The sequence below is a fragment of the Eretmochelys imbricata genome, chromosome 4, assembly GCF_965152235.1.
Source record: "Eretmochelys imbricata isolate rEreImb1 chromosome 4, rEreImb1.hap1, whole genome shotgun sequence".
In the NCBI taxonomy this organism is placed as follows: domain Eukaryota; kingdom Metazoa; phylum Chordata; order Testudines; family Cheloniidae; genus Eretmochelys; species Eretmochelys imbricata.
The window spans coordinates 23,531,917-23,551,888 of NC_135575.1; the positions used below are offsets into that span (position 1 = coordinate 23,531,917).

Here is a 19,972-nt window from a genome sequence, read left to right on the forward strand (position 1 = left end):
CTTGTACCAAGGCAAGGATGGTTTTGTCTTGTGGTCAAACATTCACTAGGGTTTAAGTGGAAATCATTGGATTTGTATCGTTACCAAGGCTACAGTTGTCACAGGAGAAAGTCTCATAGTACTGCACACTGCAGCACTTTGTTCTCTTCTCACCACTTTATTATTAGTGGCATGCATTCACAAAGCGGCCCTCAGACCATACACTATGAGTTGAGGCTATTGTAGTACCCATAGACTGATGGGGCCTATCTGTGTTTTATGGATCTATGATACGCATCAAATGACTTCAGCAGGAGTCCTGTGGTTAGTTTCTCTATACATGCAATAGCCACTTTGAAAGTCTTGCTCTCAGGCCTACACGTTTAAAGTTAGGAAATAAACCGCTGAGTCCCAGAAGTGCACAAAGACGCAGAGTGGAAAAATGGCCCCACTGAAGGCAATGACAAAACTCCCACTCACTTCAGCGGGGCCAGTTCACCCAAAATGCTCAAGGGAAGAAGTGTTTTGTCAACACCAAATACAGACCCAAACCAAGTTTATTGGGGAACCAATTTGTTCCAGACTGAGAACCTGTTCTGACTCCCACTAATGGCAACTCAGGGGAAGCAGGGCTGGGCCCAGGACTTCGGACACAAACCCTTAATCCAAAGCAAATATCTTACTCCAAACCCTCAGAAATGGGAGCTGGGGGGAAGGGAAGGATTATAATTGTGAAACACGAACATACACCCATTCCAGTGAGCTATGCAATAGCATTGGATATATATAATATATATTTACAAATATTGTTTCATAAACTCTACTTATAAAAGCAATATAAATATCGTTTACACCATATAATACACTGAGTAATGAGACAAGCAGGACACTTTCTGTATGCAAAGCACTTCAGGACAATATTAAGCATAGTTGCCTAAAGGGTGCCCATGCATCTTTAAATATATGCAAAGAGAAACATCTGGAATGGCTGTACAAGGTGTGAGCCTGGGCACAGGAAGGGTTAAAGTAACAGAGGTTAAGATTCACAGTGTAATAAGTGTTTGACAAGGCAGCTCAGCAGAATTTTCCCTCTGGTGATTTATTTCATTTTAAAATCTTTCTTGCCAGGAGCAGGTCCAATGTGAAAAATATGATGGCAAAACTAATGAGAACTCGATTCCAATTTCTCTCTTCCTGACTTTACCTACACTGGTGTCTAGCGAGTGTAACTCTGTTGAGGTCAGGAGAGTTGTGCAGCTGATTTACAACGGAGTAAGTGAGCACAGAATTGGGTGCTCTCGGATGGATCTTTAGCTGGCCAGAACAGGGGCCGTTCACAGAAATCAACAGAATCTGGCCCTTTGTGCCTAATTTGACACCGACTCCCATATTCCCCCTTCCACATTAAAAAAAAATGGAAGAGGAAAAAAGAAAGAGATGCTGTCAACTTGAAAAAAATAAATCATATTTCTGTCTGAAAATCTGGCAGCTACTGTTGTTACAAGCAATGCCCAAAGCTAAAAAAATTAGTTAAAAACAAAAAAAGGATATTTCTTCCTGTGGTGGGGTATCTAACCCACACTGGCATGAAAGGTGTTAACCCCAGGAGGGAGCAGTGGAGGGGAGTCCTCCGAGCAACCTAAAGTGGCTGCGCGGACTGCAGCCAATCTGAGAGGGGTTGCAGGGAGCAACCAATCCGGGCTCAGCAGGCTCATGTAAAAGAAGCTGCGGGGCCCAGATTTGGGCAGTCATGGCCTGGAGCTCCAGGGGTAAGGACTGAGTTCCTAGCAGCTAAAAGAGGCGTTAGCACCACTGACAGGGCAGCTGCTGGCAGGGACCGGAGCGAGGGAGCTCCTAGCTGGCTGTTGGGACTGAGTAGCAGGGGCCCTGAAGTAAAGGTGAAGAAGGTGCTGGGGCTGCAGGGCAGTGGCTCAGGGAAATGTACTGAACAGTCAGAGGGGACGCAGCATGTGGCTGCCAACTACAGAGTCCCTGGGTTGGGACCTGGAGTAGATGGGCCTGGGTCAGCCACATTTGCCACTGATGGAAATGGGGGGATGAATGGACTGTGAGGTACTAGCTCCCGGAAGGGGGAAACACAGGCAGTGACATGGCCGGAGGACCAAGTCATGAAGAGGACATGGCAGTTCCTGGAGAGACCGCCAGCAGAAACGGGACAGAGTGACGGGGTGCAAACCGCAGACAGGGATGTCATCCTCGAGCTAATCCCCAGAGTGACCAGGAAAGGCGCCAATTCAGCGGTGAGTGTTGCGCCCCATGACACTCCCCTTTTTCCAGTTTACTTTGTGCACTTGGTGGCATCCTGTGCACAGTCAACTAGCAACCGGCTTTTCTGGAGAGTACAAAAGCCCTGACTCATTTTTTTTAACGAATTAAAACATTCCTGTTGCATTGTTTCCAGGGAGCTCTACTAGAAAATAAATAGTTAGAAATTAAATAATTAAAAAATGGAATTCAAGTTCACAGTGCCTCTTAATTTGAAAAAATGCAGCTTTTTGAACCCCTGTAGACCAGCTTCATGTTTTTCTCAGGGAAATTGTGCCAGGGGTCTGCACAGAGGACTGCAACGTGGCCTCCAAATAACAAATTGGTCAGAGATGTAGGACAGCAGAGACCTCACAGGCTCCAGGCCATTGTAGGGAATCCCCTCTGCCCCCAGTGGCAGGGTATCTGCCTTGGCTGCCACGCATCTTTGGCTCCTGGCCAGCACACATACTTCAACTTGCAGAGTGTGGAGGTCAAGGTATTGTTCTGCTTAGCAGCATTAATTTACACAGGACTTTTGGGCTAAACTTACACTATTGTGTCACAGGGACTTGCTGTATAGACTAGCCTATTCCTGAATCCTCTCTAGCCATGCCACTATTTTTCACATGATTCTCCTGAAGCACCGAGGGACTTCTTGGTGGCTGTGACACAGTGGCAGACAGAACAGGCACCTTTCGTCTCCTCATGATTACGTGTTTGCTCCCCTCCCCTGTGTGTTGTGCACAGAGGGGAGCACAGAACTCAGTCTATCCAGCGTATCAATCTTTCACAGAGGACTAGATAAATCGGTCAGAACAAAACATGTATTGAATACTGCCCTGCAACTAGTCCATCTGCACAGGACTACCCATCATCTTCTGGGATTCAAAACAAAAAAAAATCAGCAAAATGAACACCTATCTGAAACCAATTAAAATGGGACACGTACGTGATGAGGGTTTGTTACCCAGAAAGCAGGAAGCTTACTATTTTGTACAATATTAGGAGAAAAATAAATGGGCAAGATGTGTTCTCCTGTAGCATGCGGCATACAGGTTATTGCACAGAAAATCTGATTCCAGCAGGTCCTCACGCCCACCTTCCACTCGAGGCAAAGCTGCGGCTGAATGAGAAGCTGACCTCAGAGTTTTTGTATTTTCCCCATGCGCCAAATGGTACTATGACAGCAGTGCTGTTATCTTCAGTACCATACTGTATAGCCTGAGAAGAGAAATAAATCATTAGAAGAGATAAGTATTATTATGATAAAGTACTATTTATCTGTGAGACTGAAATGCTTTACAAAGGAAGGAGAGTATCCAGCCCCACAGATCCAAGAGACCCTCGGTCTCCAGCACCTGTCTCCTCCCAGCTCCTGGTGGATTCATTGAAGCAATTCTGCCAGGGGCTCTCATCCCTCAGGTGTGGTGATGCCCGGAACCCCAAGTGTTGCCTCCAACCTATGTTCCCTCTAATTTTTGACAGGCTGTGTGCGCAAAAAATTTCTTCTGTGCAAATTGTTGTGCTTCTGTGCACGTTTTTGTGCACGTGGTGTTTTGCCGTGTGCGCGGGGTTTAGGATCTGTGTGTGCACGCACACAGTTTAGAGGGAACAGTGCCCTCAACTTTAGCCCGTGTTTGGAAAAAACAAAACAAACCTCATTTCTTGAATACTGAATCCCACTTCAATTGGTGCCAATTTGCTGCCATAATATCATTTATGCACTGCAATAGATCTGTCAGTCTGAGCATATTCGGCATTACACAGTCTATTCCCTGCTAACCTGCATTATCCCTGCATCATCAACAGAGCACTAGTTCAGCACAAAGCCAAACATTACCTGCTCAGTCACAACATGGGCTGCTTCAGGGGGATCATGGCACTGGTTAATAAAGTCACATATCTCTTGACTGTTCACCATGAAGTTAATGCCATCTGTAGTAAGGACCAGGAAGCTATCACTTGCATGATGCAACTGTAATCAGACAGCACAATATAAATTGTCTTATAAATAAATCATTGCAGGGCAGAACAGCTCTACTTTTTTTCTTTGTTACAACAGACTTTTCCTGTTGTTGCTGCGTGTTCCTCCATTTTCTACATTGGTGATACCAACAGCACCAAAGCTCTTAACTATTTCACCACATTGCTTTAAAGCACTGGCATACGAGAGAATCAAGATAGCCGAATTCCAAACATCACGAGTAAATCACTTGAGGGTGCTTCCAATTCTTGGTAAGAACCCTGTCTTGGGCTCAATAAATTGAGGCCAAAAGCCTGGCAGATCGGTGTATTACCCAGTTACCAATGAACAATCTCAAGTTATTACAGATTTTAAGGCAAGAAAGGACCATTATGATCATCTAGTCTGGCCTCCTGCCTAATAGGGAAGTGTGCTCTGTCCTCCCTCTGGCAACTGCCCTGAGAACACTATCTATATTGGTCCACCTCAAATAGGACCCCCTCAGCTGCTGACTCTTTTCCCACCTGGAGGTGAGGGAGGAGATACTGAGAAGATTAAGTTTAGGTGAGGGTGGGAAGTGGTGCCTGGGGGGGAGGGGGCAGAAACTGAGAGCCATGTTTAATTGATTTTGAGATGCTAATTCATTTTTCCTCATTTGTTGAACTGTGGAGCCCCAATAAAATGTCACTTATACATCTCCTGTATTTCCCCCTCACAGGTGTGCAAAATACATACGTTTGCTATTCTTAAAAATTATTTAAATTCTGGACCAAGCTGTGCAAATCAACATGTCAACCCCACTGCTGAGGTGACATTTTCCTTTCAGCAAATAACTAGTTTCAACAAAACACAACAAACACTCATTACAGTTAACAGATGGCTATCATGTTTTATTCCCTCTCCTCCCACCCCACCCCCCGACACACACTAAACCATGCTATTTAAGATCGACATTTATCCATGTCAACATTTATTACTGGGGCCAGATGCTGTTCAGTGTCAATCTGGAATGACCCCCCTGACTACAGCATAAATGAGATCAGAACTCGGCCCACAGTCAGACTCAAGGTCCCAAAGGCATTCTGATTGCTAGACACGCACGCTGTGCACACCACAGGATCCAAACGCTCAGGTTCAATGTCCCCTATTAATCCCCTCTTACCTGAACCCTTTTAGTTTCTGGCTCTGCTGTCACTCCACTGTTTTTAAGATCCAAATCGCCTATACTCCGCGTCATTGCAAGTCTACCATTCACATGGGGCTGCCCCAGACTGTTCCAGGCTATAAAGCCACCACATTTCTTTATCCTGTCCAAAACACAAAATAGAAGAAGGAAAATATGAAATAAAGGGTCAGACCAACAATAAAAGGTGTAAAATTCCTGCCAGTGCCTTTATCTTGGATTATACCATGCAGAGAGATGGGGAGGGTATGGAGTCCCAACCCAGAGACATTCAGAGTCAGATTTCTGTTCTGAGGGACTTCCAGGAGGGGATATGGTTTAGGAGGCTGAGTACTGGATGGGGAACATAAGCACATGAGTTCTAATCTTGGCTCTACCTCTGTGACCTTGGACAAGTCACTTAACCTTCCAGCCTCAGTTTTGTACCCATCTCTAGATAGAGAGGAATGTCGTGAGGATGAGCTTCAAGATGTAAAGCGCTATGGGCCAGATCACCAGACCCAGTAAATCTACTTAGTGCCACTAACCTCAAAGGAGCTCCACTGATTTACACCAGCTGGCCTTATTTATTTAGTTTGGTTCCCTTTTACTCAGAACAAAATTAACCAAGAGAGTTTGAACAAGGCTGTCCCAAGTGATGTTATTAGCATAACTGAGCTGTACCTTTCCTTCTCGTCCTTCCTTTCTGGAGTATGATCAATGGTGAGTTTTATGGCCTTTCCCTTTCGACACAACAGTGCACGACTGTCCCCAACACTGGCCACAACCAATTCAATACCATCTCGCAGCAGGGCCACTGTTGCAGTGGTCCCAGCGTTCAGCAGGGTCGCTACAAACATCACGTAAAGAGAGAGAAGATTTAAGACTGTCCAGCAGTGTTGCTGCATTTATAACAGAACAATGGTTTTAACTATCAAACATGTGTGCTCTAAATTACTCAGTAACTAGATTTAAGTTTCAACTAAAGCTATGAAAATAATGGACAGTGGGGGGAAAAAAACATGCATGGGAGGGGGGAGATAAAGGTGTTCTGTGCAACAACATGGCTTCATGCAAAGAGTGCAAATGTGATAAACAGGTGTCGGGGTGTGGGGGAATGGCTGCTCTTTGGATCTGTGGCAAATATATTTTCTATTCCAGTACCTCAGCTTTAGCTATGGGACGTTATCACCTAGCTACAATGTAAATGGGCAACAGTGAGGATAAATCCCATGGCAGAGCTTTCCTCCTGTAGATGCACGTGAGTAATTCAGTAATGCTAATGAGAGTTGGGTGTATGCTTTGAAAGAAGAGACATTTTATATCTCCTTCCTAGTCCCAGGTCCTTGTCAGAGTCCTTATGATCCGACCATTTCCCTCCTCCTGCCAATAGGCCAATGTTGCATCCAGTATTTTTCTAGCTGTGTAGGACAAGACTCCCTTCTGAGCTCTTCAGTGCCACTCTATTTGTTGAAAGGGCCTCTGACAAGAGAGCAGATATGCTCCAGACCTGATTCTGCCCTGCCTGGCGCTCTGTGTAGTAATCCATACTGGTGCAGCTGGGAACGCTAGTAAATCACAATCCACCAATTGCCTTGGTGGTGCCATTTTACACAGATATAAATTAACTACACAAAGTGCAGTGGAGTGCAAGACAGGTCCTCCTCTGCCTTCCCCCCTTCCTCTATCCCTTGTGGGGTTGAACAGCATGCTCGGAGCTGGGTTTTTTGGTTTTTATTAGAATGGATTAACTAATGCAATTATAGTTAGCGATTCTGGTTTCTAATACTCATTTGCTTTAAAATCCTTGGGAAAAGTCATTTTGGTAGATTAATACGAATTGTGACTGCACCAATTTGAGCACAGACCAGTTGTTTCATTAGCAATGAAATAAATCCCCAAAGCCAAAGCTACTTTCTTTTTTTAAAAAGAACAGCTCCCCCTTTATTGCTAGCGCACACACTGTATGCAACTATGACAAAGAGAGCTGCTTAACATGCTTCTGCAATGAGCTACTGCAGAGGAAAGCCTGGACAGGAAGAGGTACATCCAAGAATTTACAGCAGACGTGAAATCAGTTGAAAGCCCTGCTTGGGACCGAGCCATATTCTGGGTTTTTCTTTTCAATAGTTAATTTTTAAAAATAGATTTTTAAAATTACAGCCGGTATTTTTTTGGTTTAAGCAAAAAAATCAGAATCCCCATTTATATTCCTCTACTTCCAAATGAGAAAGTAGTAATTAAAGATCTTCTGCAACCACTCCTTTTCTTTGAAGAATATGGACTTCAGTCTTGCCCACACCTATTCACACTCTAAGTGTGCATCTGAGGATTGACTGGGGGGGGCGTCACAAGGAGCTGGCATAGATCTGGCTAATCCAGCTTTGTGAGACTCAGGGATTCCACCCTGCCAGGGCGATCCCCAGTGGCCCCATTAGGGCACAAGATCTGAACAAGGGGCCTAAACCGGTTTCTTTAATTAATGCATTATGGGTCTGGTTCTGAGGGATGCTAAGCACCTACTAACTCTGACTGTGGCCAATGAGAGTTGCAGATATCAGCACATCCCATAGTCAGCCCCTGTCATATTTACAGAGCATGATTTTCAGACACGTTGACCACTGGCAGCTCCAATCAACATCCACTTGAACTGTGGGCGCTCAGCACCTCTGAAATAGTTAGGCTTGTAACATGCTTGGGAGGAATTTTTCATGTGGGCAAGGTGTTTAAAGATGCATTGAGCCATGTTGTAGAGCGAAAACAGTGTGAACTGACAAATAAAAAAATAAAGCAAATCCATAAAACAAACAGTCTAAATTAGACCTTCAGTACTATTAAAACAGGTATTATCACTGCACTGAAGTCTTCTGGTTCAATAAATCCATCAGCTCTGTCCTCAAACAAAGTATCAATCATTATATGTCTCAACAACTCCACTGTAATTTGTATCAGATCTTTGATTATTTTGGAACTCAGATACAGTAGGCAAAACCAGATTTTTCCAGGCACTAAGTTGGCTGTAGCTTTTAAGTATTTTAGTGAAGTGTTTGCATTTTATTTCCCATTTTAGAAGACCACACAAGAATTAGTGTGCTGTAGGCCCACTTTGAAACATGATTAAAAATATGCCACTAAAATTTAGCAGTGAAATCAGATATTTTAGCAAAGCCAGTAAAATACCTGTTTTAACCAGACAGTTAAACCAAAGTGAAATGAAAAGCCTAAATAAAACTACCTTTAATTCATGCTAAATATATTTTGTTTAGAAATTAAGAACTAATAAGGAGTTGCCCCTAGCCTCTGATATCATTCCTTGCTTTTGGAACTGTAATGCCAAGTATCAAATGTATTCTAGAAGGCATAAAAGAGAATTATTGCATAGTTATCAAATTCTCTTGCAACGCTTTAAATATTTTGGGATGTGCCTCAACTCTAAGGCACAGCAAACATACACATCCCAAATACTCTTTTGAGTACTTTAAAAAAAAAAAATCAAATCAACCTTCAGTACCAATTCTAGGGAGATTACTGAAAAGCCGGACATATGTATGGTAAAGCTGCAGTACGTACCATAGTGATAGGCACCTTACAAATACCTGTAGACCAAATAAAAGCTTATCATAGTTTGGAAATATAAGTGCCACTCATGCTCCCTTCACTGGGCCTAATTCTGCTCTCAGCAAGACCGCTCATGAAGGTAATACTCAATGTGAGTAAGGGAGGAAGAATCAGGCCCTTATTAAAGTAAAGGAGGCTTCAGACTCATTTGGGTCACTAACACAGTTCCAAAATCTAGGAATTATGAATGTATCAAATTTCTAGTGCTTTACTATTGCTTCAAACTTATTTCTTAGCACTTTAAAGATATGCTGCATCAGCACATAACATTGGTTTTAATGTTTAAAAAAGGTAAAAACAAGTTTTTACTTTTTCCTAATAACATCACTATAAAACTAAGATCTTTCAATAGGTTCTTAACACTCACTGGACAATTTTTACTGCATGTCATCTCAACTAATGTGACAAAGAGGATGTGGGAACCTTCCAGTAGTCCAGGCTAGGAACCGCCGGATTCCTTCACCTGAGACAAAATTAAGCAGATCTCTTTTTCCACTGAAGCCCAGCATATAGTGTCCAGGGCCTCCAGTTCTAGAGCTGCTGACCAGGTACAGTCTCTGCCACAAATAACACGTACACAGAGGCAAATAGGAAATTCACCCAGGGATTTTGTTCAGACAAAACAAACCTGCAACACTGGGGATGACAGAATAAGAGCTGCAAAGCAAGGGGAAATGTTCACTTTGGGTTTGCCTGCTCTTCTTTTCACGAGTGGTGTGACAGAATTGATAAGTCTTATGACAATGCATGAAGTCCAATTTGACCATGGCTCAATCTTGTCTAAAGACATACACGGTCTCAAATATGTTCACTTTTCTCAATGATTTTCCTCCTTACACTTTCACCACAGCTGTGTGTCACCTCTGTTGTAGCTTCAGCCTAAACAAAAGCCACAAACTATTTCGGTAACAGTATTGGGGTGACCAAGCAAATCAATGGAAAATGCCCAGCCATCTCATAGTTGGCAAAGATAGACATTCTAAAGAGCATTTCAAGTACAGTATATGGATCAACCTGTTTACAATCTTCATTTCTAAACAAAAAGGTTCCAAGAAACTGACTGTTAAAAATAAACAGCTTTATAGCCATTGGAGATAGATTCATGGCTCGTCATGACCCACTGAACACTGAATGTGGATAAAAACTTAAGGAAATATTTAGAGTAAGCGTCTTCTAACTTGATTAGATAATAACCAAGTACCATTACCAAGACTGAACCTTTTTAGGCTGATGGCTATATTAGATATATATTTCAGCAGCTCTCCCTTTTCCTCAGTGTTGCAGGTTAACATATTAAAAGAATAGTCATGTTTTTGAATGGTAACTTTAAAAAAAAATTAGTATTCTCTTTATAGAAAAAGACCTTCAGTATTTGCACAGCATAAGATTTCAAGAGTGCCCCAAACATACACAAATACATCAACTAGTAACCAACCTTGTTCAATAAAATGGCTATTCCAGATATGAACGGCCAGTGTGATTAGGGTCTGATACAATGAGCACTGAAGTCAATGGAAAAATTCCTATGGTCTTCAATATGTATTGGATTAGGCTTTCAATAAACTGAAGCCGTAGCGGCACCTTACATGGCTGTCCTAGGCCAGGTCAGGAGAGCTGGTGGCAGTGTTTTCATCAAGAAACTTGGGATGTATAGCACTAGTCCTCTATAAGGTTGAGAATGTGCAAAAATGATCGATCTTCCCTCACATTCTAAATCAGGGTCTCTCAGCTGGGGGCTGGGAGAGCGTCCCTTCAGGGCCAGCAGAGTAGTCCAGGTGGGAGGATGTAAGGCAGAGAGAGGAGCTGTGGGGATAGGGAAAGCTGCAGGACCCTGGATTTATCCTCAAAGCAACAAGGCCAAAAGGAAAAAAAGAAAAAGAAAAACTCCATCATTAGGAAGGTAACTACTACTGCTTCAGTTCTTCAAAAAGTTTATATTTATTCAGCTCTGGGCCACTGATATGGGGAGAAAAATGCAGCTTTTTAACATTTTAAGAAATATACTGTCGAGATATCAGAAATGTAACAAACTTTGAAGTTGTACATGCTTGTAGGAACATGGTCCTTGATCCAAATTAATGGGAGAAGGAGCTTGTTGCATTAATTGCACCTTGCTCTGAACTGAAATTTAAAAAGGACAAGCTCTTTGCAAGATTCAAAAAGGGATTGGATGTGTATATGGACAGTAAGAACCTCCAGTTATAACAGTTAATGCTGGTATACATTTTTGGAAGAGATATTAAACCTTCAGGGTTTAAATCAAACTCTGTTAGGGATTAGAAGGAGACCTAAGGTGGAGGGCAGATTATCCTACATGTGCTGACTGAGGTTTCTGGAACTCTGAAAAATCTGGTACTGCCCCAGTCAGAGACAGGATACTGTACTAGATGGACCACAGTCCAGTGTGGCAAATCCTATGTTTCCTAAAGAGCCCATAAAACCCATCTGTTTAGGTACTGCACAGAAGACACAGCACTGTAGTGTTGAATGTGTAGCTTTTTTTACACTGGAAACTTGATGTAAGCGTTACTTTATATATTTTTTAAGTATTTTAGCACCGGAAGGAGTGATTCAAAATAAGGACCACAGTTCCCAGAAGAATGCACAAATTGTAAGACCTGTTCAATTTCTGCCATAATTAAGTTGATCGTCTTTAAACAGCAACTTAAAAAACTCCATTTTTCCCATATTATCTACTGTTTTAGTGACAGATTTGGCCAGTGAGGCCACGATCCTGCAAACTTTCATACATATATTTTAAGTATGTGGAATTCCATTGACCAGTTTGCAGGTTTTAGCAGTATCAAGGCCTCAGTCATCCTAAAAATCCACTGTACTTTAAAAAAAAAAAAATTAGAAGTACAGACCACCAGCCCAAGGAATCAACAGATGGAGTCACCTATCAGAAACATTTAACTGAACCCTTGTTTTCCAATACGCAGGATGAGGCAGGATTTAAACAGGAAGACCTGGCTTGGGTGCCATCACGTATGTCTTGAGCAGCCAGTATTCCAGGTCTATCATTTCCAAGAAGCTTTGGTGACACTCTTGCCTCTATCACATCTAGAATAGCCAAAAATAATCTGTAGCTTTGCTAACCAACTGTCCCGACAGTGCAAAGTTAAGTTTCTGATGAGGATACATGCAAAACAGTTCAATTGTATTTAACGTTGCAAACACAAACAGTCTCAAAAATATTTACAGTTTCTAACACCACACATGCAAAGAGTTAATTATATTAATAAACTGGTATCGGTCTACGTCTTTACATCCCATTACTCCACTCCTTTATGGCCTGATTTCAGGGACTGCTCAGCACCTGGCAAAGAGTGCTGAGGGCCTTCAGCTCCTACTAGCTTCTACAACAACTTGAGGGCAGTCAATATCTCAAAGGAGGAACTCAGCACCCTGCAGAATGAGGCCCTTTCACATCTGGATACCACTTCCTGATGACTGTCTTTACAGAGGGGTTCCATGTCCACTGAGAGTAGGACAAGAAGCAATAGACTTAATCTGCAGCAAAGGAGATTTAGGTTAGATATTAGGAAAAACCTTCTAACTATAAGGGTAGTTAAAGCTCTGGAATCAGTTTCCAAGAGAGGTTGTGGAATCGCCGTCATTGGAGGTTTTTAAGAACAGGTTGGACAAACAACCTGTCAGAGATGGTCTAGATTAACTTGGTTCTGCCTCAGCACAGGGGGCTGGACTTGATAACCTGCTCAACCTCCAGCCCTGCATTTTAATGATTCTATGAAATTACTCATGAAAACTAACATACCTCTGCTTAATTTTCATATTTTCTTGAGCTGTATTAGTGAAAAGGTTTTACCCAGTGTCTCGGAACTGCATTTGTTTAGCTGTTCTCAAAGCATTAGCATCAGGTTCCTAATAAGTTAATGGGGGCATTTTCAGAGAAGTGCATAGTGGTCTAGCCATGTTGCTCCTGTTAAAGATGGTGAAAATTGCAAGGTAAAATCCCAGACAGCATTTTGAAAGCTCACCCTTACTGCACAGCTTGTCAATTAGAGAGTCTCTTTAGCTAATTCAATAAGACCCAAGTACTAAATGTTGTAACTATCTTCAGCATAACAAAATGATATTTTAAGTACCAAGATTTTCTCTCATTACACTTTCTCCTCATGGAGCTGCTGTGAACACAATAAACTTGCACTGAAATGGGTCACTCTAAACAAGCTCTTTTATGAGCAGAGTTTGACAAATAAAACAAGGGGCCTTCAAGATAAGCCATTCCTATGGAAGCACTTTAGATCATTCAGGTGGGTGTGAGGCAGACTCATTCTTACTGCTGCATTTCAGACCCCCTCAGTAAAAACTAACTTCACAATTCAAATATGCAACTTAATTCTTCATCTCACTCCCCAAAGTCAGTTTCTAATAAATCAGAGGTTACTAAAAAGGTAATGCCAATTATTTTGTATTGCTTCTTCAGTCAGGTTAAAAATCACTTTTAAATAAGTAAATACCACCTTAGCTTATTAACATTGTTTTTTAAATGGGTCTCTATTTATCCATTTATGCTGTTTACTTTTTATACTTCAGTTTGAACAAAAACTGGGTCAGTCAGTTTCACTTTCTAGTTTAAGACAACACAGCAATGTTTGGCTTGCAAACAGCAAAGGGGAATATTTAAATCCAAACCAAAAGCGTGTGCTGGCATTTTTTTAATGCCAGAAAACATTTCTGTCAATGCTATCAGCAGTACAACATCGCTGTAAAATGGGCTTAGCCAGCCACAGGAGTAACACCCCACTATCAGAGCCCTTTGGTGATACCCACTTCTCAGGGCCAATTTCCCTGTGCTCCTGCAAGCTCCAGAAGTTCTAACAGCCCCTTGGGCCAGTGGCAATCAGCATAAACATATGCTAGTGGAATAACTCACCACACAGCCAGCCCAGGATTAAGGGAATACCAAAATTGCTTAATGCCACCTTTATACATAAGTCGTCCTGAGGCATGCAGCAGGCTCCTCAACCATAGCGGAGGATCTGGGGCATACTTTTTCCTACTGACTATGTTCCTTTCTCTTTGCAAGCATAGCTATATTATTTATTTATTTGTATAGCAGTAGTATCTATCATATTAATCTCTCTGAGCCTAGTTTGTTACTTAACTGCAGCAGCAGAGCCAAGAGGGAACATTTAGACACTGTTTCTTCTAAAACCCACAGAATTAACAGCATTTTTTTAAAAAAATTGGTGACTGAGTGAATTTCTCTTCATAGCATGTTTAAATATATACCAAATTTGAACCATTGTAGCATCTATTACATTTGGTAAATAATCTACCTGACAGTATCCCTTTAGGATAAAAACTCAGTGGAATGTGTGGCAAAAGTTCAGCCTCATATCAGCTCCCCAGATAAATTTCAGAGAGGATTTTCATATTTCATTTTGAAGTGCTCAAGCGTGACTGATGCCGGTTGTTTCATTTGCAAGTAATGCTCAAAGCAAATCCTTGTGTTAAATAAAATTGCTTTCAATATCAAACATATTTCATTAATACAAAACACTTGTATTCTAAGAGCAGCTATTTCTAAAACCATTTCCCCCACCGCTGCAAAGTCGAATACAGTCGTTCTACCTACCATCAACAGATAAGTGAGCATGCCTCGCAAATGCTTTGTCTATTTCTAGAAAAGCTTTGCTCAACACAGTTTCCAAATTCTTCTCCTGAGAAAGGAATTCTCTGAAAACAAAATAAAGACAGGTTCAACTTCTTCCACAAAGATACCACTCCATTGACAGCAGTTTCCACAGGCTTGTCTTCCCACTACTAAAGTTGAATCACACTGTATCATCCTTTTGGGGTAACAGGAAGCCATTAGCATTCTCCCCTGTCCTTCTGATAGAAGGGATCGAAGGACTGGTGATTTTTAATCGTTGCATAATTCTGGTTTATATAGAAAGCATGCAGCCTTCGTTTAAGCCACCTTAATTATGCAAAAACGGAGTGGTGCAAGTGGTATGCCTTGCACCCGTATTGCAGGCATTGCAACCTGTAACTCCCACATGCTCTTGGCAGGCTCAATCCTGGAGGATGCTGAGCACCTTCAATTCCCAGTGAATTCAATGGGTTTGAATAGACTGGGGCTGGTGGGTAAAATCCCACCCTCCCCAGTGCAGAGGATCCATGTAAGGACTACGACCACTTAAGCCGTGTGCTGTTCCATTGTACAGGGGAAGTTTCATCTTAGGCGAATAGAGGAGGGAAGCACTACCTACCCTCTGCTAATTGCTAGGAGTGCCCACAGGACCTGATTTTTCTATACTTCAGAAAGGTAAAAAAACAAATTGCTCATCACGGCAGCATCCAGTCTCTGACACTGTTCCGGCACCAGGGAATCCTGCCCGACTCCAGAAACAAGAGGCCAACAGTGAGACAGAAGTGCCAGCAAGTTTTATATTTCAATGATCAAAATTACCCTGTGTGATGGTGGACAACTCACTTAATCTCTCTGTGCTGCAGTCCCTTAGCTCTAAACTAGGGATAATCATATTTACCTTCTCCTGCTCTCTGTCTTGTCCATTTGAACTGTAAGCTCTTCAGGGCAGGGAACTGTGTCTTACTATGTGTTCATACAGCACCTTGGACAAGGGGGCCCCAACCTACCAGGCACTAGTGGTAATGCAAATAATAAAACAAATGCCAGGCATCAAACCCTAGCTTACGTACTGAATGTACTCTTCCATGTACTTAGCACAGAAATCAGCTGCAGCAGCCCCACCATGCCCATCGTACACTGCAAAATACAGGACATCATCTGTCAGCTGAGCATAATCAAACCGGTCCTCATTTTCCTTCCGCTTTCCAATCTGGCTTGCACAGCCCACCTTGGCCAGACTGATTTGGGGAATCAGTTTCCCATACTTTATGCTGGGTGGGAGGAGTATGGGCTCATCAATGCGATTGTCCCAGATCCCAAAGGTGTCCCATGTGGCTGGACGCCCACTGCCGTCTGGATCAAAGCGGGAAGCCCTGCGTTCTGTGGTGGAGCTCTGGCACACGGCAGTCAAGCGTTTGTCGTCTTGCAAGAGGCGGGATGTCAGCAGCGCTCTCCTTCTCACTTGATACCCTCCATTTCTAACCAAATTAATTAAAGCAGCTGTTGACATAACTTGATTCCACAGAGCTTTGCAGTGAATGAAAGATCAATATGCAGCTTCCAGAATGTCTTCAAGGACAATGAGAGAACTGGTCAGGAAACAAGAAATACAGAAAGGGAAAATTCAAGTTGTACCACCCAAGAAACATTTTCACCATCAGAGATCATTAATTGTGGGCTGCATTGTCTAGAAGCACCTGGAAAGATCCATCTGCAGGATTCACTGAGAAATAACCTTTTACTCAGACTAGCCCATAGATGGGGTTTAAATATATAGTGTTGAAATAGACCAAAACAAGGCATTGGATGATACATTTTAGCTGATCATTTGGCTGCTGACCACCAACTGTAATAAAATGAACATTAGTGGCAATGACTTTATTGCTTGGTTGCTCAGAGAAAACCACCATAACTCACAAGGTAATGTAATGAGAGTGAGCGTATTATAAATTACCTTAATCATGCAATTGCTGAAAAGCTTGCATTGTTGCTCTATAGGAAAGTAAAGAATATCAGACTAAAATGACAAAGTAAAAATATACAGAATTCCACTTTATCTAGTTGTCAGCACATAAAAGTACAGGATGTCCAGTTCCGGCAAATATCTGATCAATATTTTCCAGAACAGATCAGTAAACTGAATCATAACTCTCCCTCTTCTTCTGGAAGCTACAGTTGTTTTGTATTAATTCATTTAACAATCCTCTTTAAAGTGTTTCCATGAACTCACACACACTCTTTTCACAGATAACTTTGCCCAAGTGCACTCTTTATAATTTGTCCCCTCTGGAGTTCTGTGCTACTTGATGTTTACATTAGATTTCTCGAATAACACCAAGTTCCCACCTGTTTTCATGTATCTCTTGGTGCCCAGACCACTTCCCAAATCAAACAGGACAGTCATTATCTCAGAATTAAAAAAAGCCCCAATGGATGATTCTGAGAGATAATAAAAGGAAAAACTGGACAGCTAAAGTATATCTCAGTTACCCATAACATTTTATTTAACGTACATGTCAGGGGTTGGCAACCTATGGCACGTGTGCCAAAGACGACACGTGAGCTGATTTTTAATAGCATGCTGCTGCCTGCCGAGTCCCAGCTGCCGGCCCCGCTCAGCCCACTGCTGAACCCAGGCCGACAGCAGGCTGAGCGGGGCCAGGGCCGGGAACCCAGCAGGCAGCAGCGTGCCACTAAAAATCCTGCCCACCCTGACCCACTCTTCTCCGCCCCCTCCTCTTCCACCCCCCCCCCCCCCCCGTCCCAGGGGGCAGTGTGAAGAAGCTTGGTCCTGCTGGCTGCTGCTGCAGGGCAGGAAAATTCCCCCTCCCCTGCCTCTTCCCCCAGCGTGCTGGGTTCCTGCCCCTCTTCCTCTCCCTCCCTGCCACCATCAGCTGATGGCCCTTGCCAGGGAGAGGGAGAAGCAGAGCCGTAGCGCGCTTGCTGCTCCGGGGAGGAGGCAGAGACAAGGTGGGGACAGGGCCTTGGGGAAGTGGGGTGGAATCAGGGCATATCCCCTCCAGCCCCCTGCCGTGAGCCACTCTGGGAGCACCCCCACAACCCTAGCCCACACCCCCAGCCCTCTGCCCTGACCCCTGCACCCCCCACAACCCCAGCCCTGACTCCAGCCCCCTCACATACCCAGCCCCCCAACCCCATGCCCTGACTCCTGCACCCTCCTCACATACACCCTGCCCTGACTCCTGCACCCCCACACATACCCAGCCCCCCCATCCCATGCCCTGACTCTTGCACCCCCCACATTCCCACCCCCACCCTGAGCACCAAACAGGAGCTCCTGCACCCCTCGCACCAAATGGGAGCTGCCCAGGTAAGCACTCCACATCCAACCTGAGCCACCTCCCTCATTCTAGCTCCTGGCCAGAGCTTGCGCCCCAACCCCCAGCCCTGTGCTCAGTGCACCCCCACCCTCAGCTCAGTGCAGAGAGAGAGAGAGAGAGAGAGAGAGAGGAAGAGAATGGGCTAGAACCAGGGAGAAGGTAGGTACCCACTCTATGTGGACAGGGCCGGGATCCCAGACCAGCAATGGGCTGAGCGGGGCCGGCAGCCAGAACCCTGGCTGGCAGGAGTCGGCAGACAGAACCCCAGAGCTGCTCAGTCCACTGCCGGTCTGGGGTCCCAGTCGCCGGCCCCACTCAGCCCGCTGCTGGTCTGGGGTTCTGGCTGCCGGCCCCTTCCCAGCTGGGGTCCCGGCTGCAGGCCCTGCTCAGCCTGCTGCCGGCCTTGGTGAATGGAACCCCAGGCTGGCAGCGGGCTGAGCGGGCCGGTGGCATAAGATCAGTATTTTAATTTAATTTTAAATGAAGCTTCTTAAACATTTTGAAAACCTTGTTTATTTTACATACAACAACAGTTTAGTTTTATAATAGAGAGACTTATAGAGAGAGACCTTCTAAAAAATGTTAAAATGTATTACTGGCACGCGAAACCTTAAATTAAAAAGTGAATAAATGAAAACTCGGCACACCACTCCTGAAAGGTTGCTGACTTCTGGTATATGTTAACGTGGAGGGATTAAAAACAGACAGGCTCAAGGCAGATTCTATTGAATAATACAAGAAACTGCCTTAACATAATCAAGGAACGAAGGACAACAGTTACATTAGAGATACTGTATATTTGGCCTGTTGCCAACAGTGTGCTGTAATGTCACTAATTATAGGTATATTCTGATCACACTTTTATCTTCAGCATTTGAAATACTTCTGTATAAGGAGATGTGCAAGGTTATTTAACAAAACACCCTAGACAAAACTCTGTGCTTGCCAAACCGACAATCATAGGAAATTCTGTAAGCAGTCATTTTGCTGGAAATAGCTGTACGGTGTGCTTTCTGGTGGTGCTCGTTACACTTGTTCACAGCTCAGAGAAATGAAGGCTGGACAGGAAACCTCCCTTGCTGTCCTTAGCTTATCTTGAATACAATTCTTGGCTGGTGAAAGGAATGTTTACTCTTACCATTTGTATAGGTAAGTGATGAAAGTCAAACATGCTGTGAAGTAATTTGTAATAAGCCAATTTAGAGTTACATCGTGAATGATTTTGGCCTAAAGTGTAAAAATGGCTAAAATGGTCATTTCAACAGGTAGCTAGATTACAGATTGTAAAGAAGACAGATGTCCAAATAGCTGAAGTTTATTATTCCTCTCCATATCACCCTATACCATCCCATCCTTTCAGTAATATCCTGGGTCACAGAGATGGACTATTATTTTCCATTTGTCACCTTCACTTACCTTTTCAGTACATTAACATCCTTTTGTACAGCATGACAAAACTGAAATACAGGGAGTTACTTTGGGATTCACTTCCAAGTGTGGATTTGATGGAAGAGGAACACAAGCGTTCGCTATGCTTAGCTCTCATAATACTGCAGCATGAATAAGAGCACTATTCTAAAGCTCAAGTAACAATTTAAGATTCATTTTCCATCAAATTCATCTCTCGAAAGCTAATCCGTCTCCAGACTTGTATACAAAACTGACAATTGGGGGGATAAACAAAAGATACTGGAACTCAACCTTTATTCTGCCACAGCATATGACTGCAGTGTCACTGTTTACAAGACATATTTGTTTGTATTTAAAAATACAGCAAGGTGGTTTGGCAACACATCACTGCTAGGGAAAAGAAGGTGGTGGGACAATAAGGTATTCTTCATGTATCTAAAGTGAAAGCCCACCTCAGATTTCTGTAGATGATAGCCACTCTTTTTAAGTGGAACTCTACATTAATCAGGTAAATTATACACATTTGCATTTATGAAAGTAGCTACTGAACGTAATCTTATGAACATACAATCAAACAAAAATTCCACAGTAGGTCAAGCTGTCACATG

The 19,972-nt window shown here is 43.2% G+C and overlaps 1 protein-coding gene across 1 annotated transcript; it reads right to left on the reverse strand.

Annotated features, from left to right (window-relative positions):
* Positions 1-3,336: 3,336 nt before the first annotated feature.
* Positions 3,337-16,123, reverse strand: PPM1K (protein phosphatase, Mg2+/Mn2+ dependent 1K). The gene is made up of 6 exons (XM_077814380.1): positions 15,684-16,123; positions 14,596-14,696; positions 6,057-6,222; positions 5,373-5,517; positions 4,088-4,222; positions 3,337-3,468 (listed from the first exon to the last, which is right to left on the reverse strand). The coding sequence occupies exons 1-6, from the start codon at positions 16,121-16,123 to the stop codon at positions 3,337-3,339; spliced, it is 1,119 nt and encodes a 372-aa protein (XP_077670506.1).
* Between the last annotated feature and the right edge of the window lie 3,849 nt (positions 16,124-19,972).

Coding starts and splice junctions, on each gene's coding strand:
- PPM1K (XM_077814380.1), bottom strand. CDS start 16,123: ATGTCAACAGCTGCTTTAATTAATTTGGTTAGAAATGGAGGGTATCAA. Junction 14,697..15,683: donor TACATGGAAGAGTACATTCA/GTACGTAAGCTA, acceptor TTTTGTTTTCAG/AGAATTCCTTTCTCAGGAGA. Junction 6,223..14,595: donor TGCTCACTTATCTGTTGATG/GTAGGTAGAACG, acceptor TGATGTTTGTAG/CGACCCTGCTGAACGCTGGG.